The 11,288-nt window shown below is 40.4% G+C and overlaps 1 protein-coding gene across 1 annotated transcript in view; it reads right to left on the reverse strand.

The window, feature by feature from the left end:
* Positions 1-360: 360 nt before the first annotated feature.
* The window catches only part of MOGAT1 (monoacylglycerol O-acyltransferase 1), a 28,624-nt gene continuing 17,696 nt past the window's right edge, over positions 361-11,288 (reverse strand). Inside the window, 4 exon segments of the mRNA XM_007464334.1 lie at positions 361-617; positions 8,163-8,362; positions 8,919-9,093; positions 11,264-11,288. The exon segment at positions 11,264-11,288 is cut by the window's right edge and continues 3 nt beyond it. Of these exon segments, the coding sequence (XP_007464396.1) occupies positions 463-617; positions 8,163-8,362; positions 8,919-9,093; positions 11,264-11,288 (555 nt within the window). The 3' untranslated portion in view covers positions 361-462.

Raw genomic sequence — 11,288 nt, forward strand, 5'->3', positions numbered from 1 at the left:
TTTAGTAGTTGTGGCTCGCGGGATCAGCAGTTGTGGCTCGTGGGCTCCAGAGCACAGGCTCAGTAGCTGTGGCGCATGGGTTTAATTGTTCTGTGGCATGTGGGATCTTCCCAGGCCAGGGCTGGAACTCGAGTCCCCTGCATTGGCAGGTGGATCCCTAACCAATGCGCCAGCAGGGAAGTCCCGCACGTGAATAATTCTAAACCTTTTCTTAACCTGTAAAATAATTTTTACCTTCCTAAATGAGGAAGACGATTAAAAGGCTGATAATCATTTCCAACCTTACCCTATAGTCACCCACTGGATTTTTAGTTACCATAGATAAACATCAACATCTGTCACCATACATAATACTTCTTGGTTACAAATTTGATTCCTTCATCAAAGAAAAAATTTATTTAAAATATCTGTTCTTTCAATGGGATATTCTCTCGCCCTCTTGCATGCCTTCTAAGAGGACAGTTATCTAAAAATGAGAGTTTCATTTTCTGGAATACCATACTTCCCTTTGTGCTCCTCAAATAATTTCCTTAGCTCGTCCATATAGGTCTGATGCAACTCCTCAATCTGCTCTGGGGTTGGGTGCAGGGTCTGACGAACAGGGATTGGGCGGCCAACTGCAAAAACAGAGAATACATCATACATAAGAAATCAAAACCACTCCACCACAAACTACCACCTCTAATGGACAGCCCTAGAAAGATCTCCCAATCAGAATCTGTCAGGCCTGCCAGCTCCCATCCCTTTTTCATTTTACTGGCTGCCTGCCGTAGTCACACCATCTCTTTTGGTAGCAAATAAAGAGCTTTCCTTCTCAGCAGACGCTGGATTGTCAGGACACTTGTGGTTTTGACTTTGAGTCAAATGAACTACTGTGCTGGCTGCAGCTGGGAGATAAGAGGACATTGCTGTGTGTGCACGTCAGCAGCTCGCTCCTCTGGTACAGCTGACAGCCAGACCACAGTGCTCTATTATCACTGCCTGGGAAATCTTAACTCATGAGGCAACAGCCCTCTATTCTGGCTCTGTTTAATGTCATCCTAAAAAAATGAAAAGAATATATATCTTCACTGCTAAGTATCCGTACCAGAAAACATACATAATCACAAGGATTCCACTGTTTGTCATGGTGGAAAACAAAACCAACCAAAAGTCTTAATAGAAAAAAACATTAAATAAACCACAGACCATTCATTCAGTGGAATCCTAGGCAGCAATTTTTTAAAAAACTAAATAATATTTTTGTAACTGTGTATGGTGACTTATTGTGGTGATCATTTTACAATATATACAAATATCAAATCAACACTTGAAGCTGTTATATGCAATAATATCTCAATTTAAAAAATGAAATATATATGTGTGTACACACACACAGATGTCTAAAATGTTGTAGGTGGGGAAAAGTTGTAAAATAACATAGTATGATCCTATTTATTACAAATTTCTCTATCTAGGTGCATTATAAGCTTTTAGTGCACTAAGTAAATCTACAAGGTACACTGATAGCCCTTACCTGGAGGGAGGGAGGTAGAGCTGGGGGAATTTACATTTTATCTGTATTGTATGAATTTTCTACAATGAGAAGGCATTGGTGTTATCTGTATAATTAAAAATGAACTAATTAATTTTTTAAAACCTAGCAATTTCTACATGTATTTTAAGGCATTTATATAATAAATTTTATCTCACTTGCGTCAGATTTTGAGACTAGATATACGTGGCTCCACCTCCTGCTGCCCTCAGTCCTCTCTGCTACTCATTGCGCCCTCTGCTGGCCTGATGCTGCTACCGATGCCAAGAATTGAAAATGTACAGGATGTTCAATGAACGGCAAACTGCTTACTACATTTGATTAGCTTGGGCATGAGGTCAAATGGGGCTGTAGGTAACAGAATGGCACTCGCAGGGCTTCCTTTGCCCACCCGGAGTCTCCCCATGCTACATCCAAGGTTCAATCCATGTTAGTAACAAAAGGTGATTAGTTAAGAAGGTACCAGAGAAAGAAGGAAGTGATAAATAACAGTAGAAGGAAGTGTAACAATAGTATGGGAGGTAAGGGAGCACAGAGAAGGGAATGTATACACACAAACACACACACATATATTATAATATATTATATATTAAGAAGATATCTATCTATATCTATCTATATTTATATACAATGTTACACATAATCTATATATCCTATGTATAGATATATAATCTCCTTATCACAATATTAGTATTCTCAAATTGCTAAGTTTTTAACCATATATAGCCTCAAGAAGCTCCTATACAGTTTTCCTTAAAAGCTTGGATGTCAAACATACATAGTAGACATCAGTCCTTTGTAATTTAACATAACTATCTCGCTGTCAGTGTGGTTGACTTTTTTTTTTTTTTGCCACACAGCTTGCAGGATCTCAGTTCCCCGACCAGGGATTGAACCCAGGCCCAAGGCAGTGAAAGCACTGAGTTCTAACCACAGAATGGCCAGGGAACTCTCGTGTCATTTGTGGTTGAAATACAGACTAGGAGAGGCTGAAATGATGGGGTGGAATTGGGGGCTGGTGTTGCACAAGAAGCACCAGGCTAGACCAGATCCAGCGCTAGCTCACCAGCAGGTACACAGGGCTAGTAAGTAACTTCTCTTCTGGCCTTAATATTCACATGTATGGAATAAAAGAGTAGAGGCAACCTTGAAGCTTCCATCCAGCTCTGATCTTTGTTGTTGTCTGAGGAAAGAAACTGAGAAATTTACGTGCTCATTGAGAAATCTACCTGCAAATCTACTAGCAAATTTGTGGCGTTACAGAAATAGCTTCTGTTTTCTTGGTGAAATTATCCCAAGGAGAGAGGTTAAGTGCAACTATTCTGGGTGGGAAGGGGGATTTATAAAGAGATACAGTGGTCTAAGAAGATGAAGAGTGTTGTTCCCAGCTTACTTCAATTAGGGCTTGTGAATTCTGAATTATTGAGTCTTATTTCCTGAGATATCCTACAGTTAATTCCAATCCCGTTCTTTTCCTATTAATGGTTTTATTATATTTCAGATAGTTCTTCCAGAGAGCTCAAACACGCTCATATAAATTGAATTTATCATCATTAGATTTTTCCCTTTAAACTGTGAGACAAACACAGTCATACTTGTCTTCCTCTTATTTACCCACAAAGAAACTGAGATGCTGAAAGTCTCTAAACTATACATACACATACACAAAAACAAACAAACAAAAACCAAAGGAAATGAAGATTTAAACCCAGCACTTCTGCCCCTCCTTACTAAACTAACCCAAAATTGGATTAGAGAGTAAGAACCTTTCTCAATTACTTTTTAGGGATACAGACAGAGGTAACAAAACAAAACCTTGCAAATCTGAGAAGGGTCCCCAGAGCCCTAGAAGACCAGAGTTCCCTCTCTCCACAAAAAGGAGATTTTTACCATCAAGGAGAAGAAAGCTGTTTTCCACGTAAGACTGGGTTAGTTGCAGACTGCTGCCTGACTCCCTTTTTATAACACAAAGGAAAAACCAGCTGCATCAGGTTGCTCTGGAGGTAGAACTCCTTGCCCTGGAAAAATCAGCTAACATCTACTTGTGGCAGAGTCAGGAATCTTAGCTCTTGTTTATGTTTCGGTGCTTTTTATAGCTGGCATGCTCCTTTGTTCCCTTTTCAATTCCATCCAACAATTCAGGATTAGTTATGTCTTTATTGCCTTACACAGCAGTCTTGCTCTAATTCCTGTGATGCTGCGCTGTATTTACCTAGATGAGGAATAAGCAGCTTCACGAGCTATTGTATTTGCAGCTGCAGAAGAGCTTGGAGATGGGAGTTATTTTCTTCTCATTGACGCAAAGAGTAGATATTTCACAATAAGGAGTCTTTTTTTCTATTTCTCTGTAATTGTGAAAATTTTGCAGTTTTCTCTCTCTAATGGTCTCACATAGGAATTACTCTTTCTTTAGATGCTACATAGCCATACACACGAGAGACCAGGCAGAGAGCTGGGCAGAGTGGGATTTGGGAAGAGTCAAAACCTGGGTGCAAGTAAACCCCTGCTTTATGATGGAGTCTCAGAAGACGCCCAATGTAAGTATGTGTGTATATAAATGTGTATATGTATGCACACACACACACTCATGAACATTTACTGAGTACTTAATACATTGTACTGGGCACCATACTAATTCCTTTATTATTACCTCCTTTAATCTCTACTTTACAATTAAAATTTAAATTAGGTTCCCCTTCCTTCCTTTCTGTTTCAGAAAATCCATTAGCCTGCTTTTTTTCCCATTAGGATAGAATAATGACTTGAAACAAAATGGACTACTTTTGTCCTCAAGTGGTTCCAAACCAGTTTTATTTAAATAAGGTACATTCCCTTCCCTAACTTTTTTATCAAAAAAAAAAAAAAAAATTCAAACCTATAGAAAAAATAATACAATGAGCACTTGCATGCTCTTCCTCTAGACTCACCAGTTTTAAACATTTTGTGCACACACAAAATATGGATATGGATATACACATGTATTTTTATTTTTGTAGAACCATTTGAGAGTAAGTTGTAGATATCATTGATCCGATCATGCTATCAGCCTTAAAACTGCTCATGCTATAAAGACGAAGAAGAAAACTGCCCCCCACCAAAACCCATAGCTAAAAAGAATGTTATTGTGGCAACTGATGAAATTTGAGTATGGCATGTACACTAGTTAATAGCATTTAATCGATGTTCAATTTCCTGAATTGTACTGACATAATAAAAGAGAATAATCTTGTTCTTAAGAGATAGACATAAAAGTAATTAGGAACAAATGGTCATGTTGTTTGCACTTAAACAGTTCAGCAATAACAATAGTAAAAGGTGTATTTATGATACCATCAGAGAGAGAGAAAAACCGTAGTAAAAATGTCAACCGGTGAGTCTAGGAGAAAGGCACACAGGAGTTCATTTTACTACTCATGAGACTTTTTGAACATTTGAAATTTTTCAACATGACATTTTAAAACTTAAATCCAACACATACTAGGACACATGAAATTTCCTCTTTTAAATAGCAAGTTTCCCTCGTATTTTACTTTCTTACCCAAACAACTTTCTGTCATACCACCTGTACTGGCTCTAGGACTTGAACTTAATAGTAAATTGATCTTTAAAAATTTTAATATGTACTTGTTCTATTTCTGAAAACTTAAGAATTATAATCAGACAGGCCTAACTAAAGACTAGACTTTAAGAACAGTGTGTAAAGAGTCACAGTTCCTTGCAAGAATGTTGCTTTTTTTTGTTTGTTTCTGCATCACAGACCTCCAGGACGGCAGGGATTTTGCCTTATTTGTTCTCTGCTATATTCTCAGTGCCCACAGGGTAGGAGTTCAAGACACATTTGTGAATCAACAAATTAGTCTTTCGTTAGTTCCTTGCAACATTCTTGCAAGGAACTGCGACCCTTTACATACTGTTCTTAAAGTCTAAACTCATTTCCTTTCTCTCTCCCAGTTGTCATGATGGATGTGACATTGAAATCAGTTTCTCTCCATTATCATGTAATAAAATATAATCTATGTGAACACTTTATTGTATTTGGATAAACTGATAATAACCCGGATAAAATATATAAATGACATACTATTTGTGACACATAAAGAAAATATATGGTAGCTTCTTTATAAATTATGTCCATTGAGAATGACCCTCAGGAAAGAGGAAAGAAGGTCTTGATGGAGGATGCAGAGAAACCTAATGGTTTAGCAAAGTCTGGTGTAAGAAATATGCAGAGACTGATGATGGCACCTTAGAATTAGCCAGAGCACATTTTTAGAGGGATTTTAACTAACAGGACATTAACAGACAAAACCATTACAGTCCTAGTGAATCTTAGTGAACCTTGCTCACACTACAGTGAATGCTCTGGGGACTTCCCTGGTGGCGCAGTGGTTAAGTATCCACCTGCCAATGCAGGGGACACGGGTTTGAGCCCTGGTCCGGGAAAATTCCACATGCCGCGGAGCAACTAAGCCCGTGCACCACAACTACTGAAGCCCGCGCTCTAGAGCCCACGCTCTGCAACAAGAGAAGCCACCTCCGTGAGAAGCCCGCACACTGCAATGAAGAGGGGCCCCCACTCACCTAAACTAGAGAAAGCCCGGGCACAGCAACAAAGACCCAACGCAGCCAAAAATAAATAAATAAAATAGGGCTTCCCTGGTGGAGCAGTGGTTCAGAGTCCGCCTGCCGATGCAGGGGACACAGGTTCATGCCCTGATCCAGGAAGATCCCATATGCCATGGAGCAGCTGGGCCCGTGAGCCATGGCCGCTGAGCCTGTGCATCTGGAGCCTGTGCTCCACAACAGAAGAGGCCACAACAGTGAGAGGCCTGCATACCGCAAATAAATAAATAAATAAATAAATAAATAAATAAATAAATAAAATAAGTCTATTTAAAAAAAATGAATGCTCTGGTTGAAGTTGCTGATGAAGTGGGGTCTGAGAGACATGGGGGAAAACTACTTACAGGATGGAGAATCAGAGCATCTCTGGACACCTGGGAGTGAGAGCATTATAGATGCAGTAATGATTTAGGGTGAATTCAACTAATATTTAATGAGTTCTTGTGATGCAAGGTGGAGTTAACAAACTCTTAATTAAGTAGAAGGGGGAGCAGAAGGACCCCAAAATAACTTGCCACTCTGGACGTTGCCTGAATTCTGCTTGGGGTGTGTCAGGGAGTCAGCAGAGAAACAGCTCTGGGTTTGAAGCGCACTGATTTAAAACAGAAATGAGCGTAGCAACTTAGATCATGGTTTCAATATCATATTGTGTTTTATTCTCTGGCGCACGGAATGATACATAGCTTTTGCTTTTGTTTATGGAACTGTAAATAACTTAGCCCTAACTTGTGTTTCTCCAAGTAAATAAAAGTCTTTAAATACACACTGTCTGCAGGTCTGGTTCACACAAACCAGCTGCCCTCAGCCATCTGGCTCCCACCTGACACCATGAGAGCATGCAGCTGAGTCTGTATGAAACATGCATATCCTTAGCTTGGTTTTTAAAAGGCTTCACATAATAGCAGGATTCTGAGGATGCTAGAGACTAGAATTGGTGTTTCTGATGTAATCGTTCGGGGGGTAAGTGGAAGGATGCACTGAAGCAATTTTCTTTTGTTCTGAGTCTTTAAGAGATGCATGCTTGGGCTTCCCTGGTGGTGCAGTGGTTGAGAGTCCACCTGCCAATGCAGGGGATGCGGGTTCGTGCCCTGGTCCGGGAAGATCCCACATGCCGCGGAGCGGCTAGGCCCGTGAGCCATGGCTGTTGAGCCTGTGAGTCCGGAGCCTGTGCTCCGCAACGGGAGAGGCCACAACAGTGAGAGGCCCGCGTACCGCAAAAAAAACAAAAGAGATGCATGCTTGACAGGCATTAAGTAAAAACCAGAGCTATAGACACAGAAGGACCTAGAGATGATCATACTAAGTGAGGTGAGCCAGACAGAGACAGACAAATACCATACAATATCGCTTATATGTGGAATCTAAAAAAAAAAAAGATACAAATGAACTTATTTACAAAACAGAAATAGACCCACAGACTTATGGTTACCAAAGGGCAAAGGATGGCAGCGGGGGCGGGGCATAAATGATGAGTTTGGGGTTAATGTCGTCGTCATCAAACTCCCCCATTTTAATCCTCCCACACGTGCCATTTTTAAAGATAAAATCAGTCTATATTAGGATACATGTATCTAGTTGGGGAAAAAATGCTTTTGCCGAATGAACTGATGCCTATGTGAACTGAACATGATGAAGACATGTATTACACAGAAATGTCCACATATTAATAGACTCTGATGTAACGTGTTCAAAGAACTGCTATGTTGTAATCTGCTAGTACAGAGAAATAGATTCATCCTAGAGTATTAGAAATTCTATTTCTAAAATTGAATTCTATTTGTAGTTCGATAGCAATATTTTTAAAATAATTGATTCCCATTCAAATGGAAGACATAGTCATTTCATGAATAAAAGGCAGACTGTAAATGAAGCTCAAATAACACCTACAGGATTATTATTTTAGGAAGTTCTTACTCAAAGCTATTTCAGTAACAATAAACATAGCTCAAAGTAAGGTAATCCTTTTTACTCAGTTTAACAAGCCTCGAGTCTTTGATGTACATACCAACAGTGTGGATGGGTTTCCTATAGGGCATTAGGCCAAAATTGTATTGAAAAATTCCTCTGGCGTGGAACAACGGCAAAGCAAATCCCATGATCTTCTGTAGTTTCTCCTGCACAGTTCGAAGCCATGAGCCTTCAGGGTTGCTAACTTGTTTAAATAGCTCATTTTCACCAAAAGAAAACACTGGCACCAAATAAGCACTGCAAGTAACAAGGAGGAAGAATAAGCATTTTCAATGAAAAGGATTTAAATATTTCATTTAGCCCAGCTGACTTTTACAACAGAGTCCTAACAATTCTTTAATGTTCTGAAGCCTCCCTATAGCGCTAAGTTCATGTTCCATACATTGAAACTGACTTATACCTGAGGTCCTTTGGGGAGGTACCTCAGCAGTCTTAGTGGTTTGTGGAATTTTATTCTATAGAAAATCAAGGTTCCAGGAAGCTTCTTTGTCATCTGTGGTTTTGGCCATGGTTCATTTGTTCATTTGGCTGGGAATTTATACTGTGCATATAAAATTTTGTGTTTTTTGGTTTTCCTCTTATAGACAAGTTGAATTGCTGGATGCCATGACATTGAGTTACCTTAGTGGGAAGGTTGTATTTCATTCCCCATAAACATCCACATCTGCTTTCATTGGGAAGCCGATTAGGAGCTCTGTCTTTAAGGGCCAGAAAAATTACTTTACTTCTTTGTGTTCATTTAATAATGTGTTAACTTCCCTGACCCAGTTGCCTGAAATGAAAAGCCACTTACCCATGGGTCAAAGCAATTTTCACAAATCCCTTCCGCTGGCGGATGAACAGAGTGAACTTTCCAGGATGGGCATCCAGTGATTCCTCTGCACCCCCAAGCACAATGACTGAGATGTTTCCACCTCCTTCCTTGCTTAGCACGTGAGACACACTTCTCCTGGAAACTGAGACTGGCCCTTAGTGAATAAAACAAAAGGTGTTAACTAATTGCCCTTTTACACTCTTATCATAATAGTCTATGGCACCAGCAAATATTTCACAGAATTTCCTAGACTGCTTACATTTGGAGCAGTTTGCAGGTTTATAATTTTTTCATAGCTGAATCTTTGGTAATAGATTCCATTAATAAGATCTAACATTCTGGCAGGTGACAGGGTTAGGTCTTTAAAATGTCACTTGCTTATTACTAGGTCTATCACTTGTTCAGGTTCATTTCTACAGATTCCATTCATATTACATTATAAGTAAAAGGTGCCCCCTGGAGTTGTTCAGTGCACAAACCTGCACAGCTGTATGTGGTAATCTTGATCGTTATCCTGGCAGATCCTTGCTCAGAACCAAACAGTATAACCTCCAAGAGGTTGCCCTGGATCTTTTGAACACACAATGGTCTGTTTTCAGGTATTCTTTATGGATTCTTATTTCTCAGACATGGATGTATAATGTAAATGGTTTCAAAAATTCAGACATCTGACAAATAACCTACATCAATTGCTAAATCTGTGCGTGATTCCCAAATGTCTAGTTTAACTTTGGTAAACTGTTTATTTAAGACGAAAGTTACATAATTGTTCAGCCTTTATATCAGCCTTTCCCATGTAAACATAACTTTAAAGACTCCTTTTCAGATTTTAAATGGACTACGTACTCTTGGAGGAAAATACTATGAACTCTTGGAGGAAAAGAATAACAATGAAAACACAGACAACTTGTGACCCATATTTCAGAGACAACCACTTTTTAATGTTTTATTGTTTCCTTCCATTCTTGATTTTATCCGTTTTCTTTTTTTTTGTCATAAAAGAATGTGGGGCTTCCCTGGTGGCGCAGTGGTTAAGAATCCGCCTGCCAATGCAGGGAACATGGGTTCGAGCCCTGGTCCAGGAAGATCCCACATGCCATGGAGCAACTAAGCCTGTGTGCCACAACTACTGAGCCTGTGCTTTAGAGCCCAAGCGCCACAACTACTGAGCCTGCGTGCCACAACTACTGAAGCCCACGCACCTAGAGCCCGTGCTCCGTACTAGAGAAGCCACCGTAATGAGAAGCCCGTGCACCTCAACAAAGAGTAGCCCGTGCTCGCCGCAGCTTATAGGAAGCCCGTGCACAGCAACAAAGACCCAATGCAGCCAAAAATAAATAAATATTTTATTAAATAAATAAATAAGGGTCAGAGCCTTGAAAATGGGCTATCCTGTATGTTTAAAAAAAAAGAAAGAATGTGTTCGTTTTATCAGGACATGGCCCTTCGTCTCTTGAAGGATATCACATGCTCAGTTTACTGTGGGTTCCTATTACTGGGGGAAAATAAAATTAAGACAGGATTCTGAATGATCAGCGACTCTCTGAAGAGAAGAGGTAGAGGGGGGTAGGTTAGAGGGTAGAGAACCTGAGCCCAAATAGGTGTGAGCTTTCACTGAGTTCAAAGCCACGGTCATTCTGCTCTGCGTGCCCGGAGCTGGAGGCACTGCTTCCACTGGAAAGAGGGCCTCGAGTATTTCGACACCTGGCAGTCCTCACTTGCCTCTGGACACTTCAGTTTCCTCCTGAGGCTTCCCTTCTTCGGGCCATGTTTAAATGCTGCTATTTCTCAGGGCTGTTAGGGACTAAATGTTTACGTTCCTCCAAAATTCATATGTTGAAACCTAACCCCCAATAGGATGGTATTAGGAGGTGGGGCCTTTGGGAGGTAATTAGGTCATGAGAGTGGAGCCCCCAGGAACAGGGTTAATGTTCTTATAGGAAGCGGGACAGAGCTAGCATGTGAAGATACAATGAGAAGGTGGCCATCTGCAAGCCAGCAAGTGGGCCATCACCAGACACCAGATCTTCCCAGCCTTCAGACTGTGAGAAATCAATTTCTATTGTTCAAGCTACCCAGTCTATGGTATTCTCTTCTAGCAGCTGAACTAAGACAGGCTCCTTTTTCGTCCCTGTTGTTTTTAACCTTATCTCTGCACATGGCACATGGATTCAAACCCCACTTATGTGTGCTGAGTTCTCCCAAATCCATCTCCTTAGAGTTTTACTCTAAGAAACTGGAACCCCAGCTGCTTTGGGAGGGGACACTCTATGTGGTCCTGCCCACCCAGAACCCTAGAGAAACAGTGATCTGCCTTCACTTACCACTACTCATCAGATATTCTCGGAA

The sequence above is a fragment of the Lipotes vexillifer genome, unplaced genomic scaffold, assembly GCF_000442215.2.
Source record: "Lipotes vexillifer unplaced genomic scaffold, Lipotes_vexillifer_v1.1 scaffold782, whole genome shotgun sequence".
Classification (NCBI taxonomy): domain Eukaryota; kingdom Metazoa; phylum Chordata; class Mammalia; order Artiodactyla; family Lipotidae; genus Lipotes; species Lipotes vexillifer.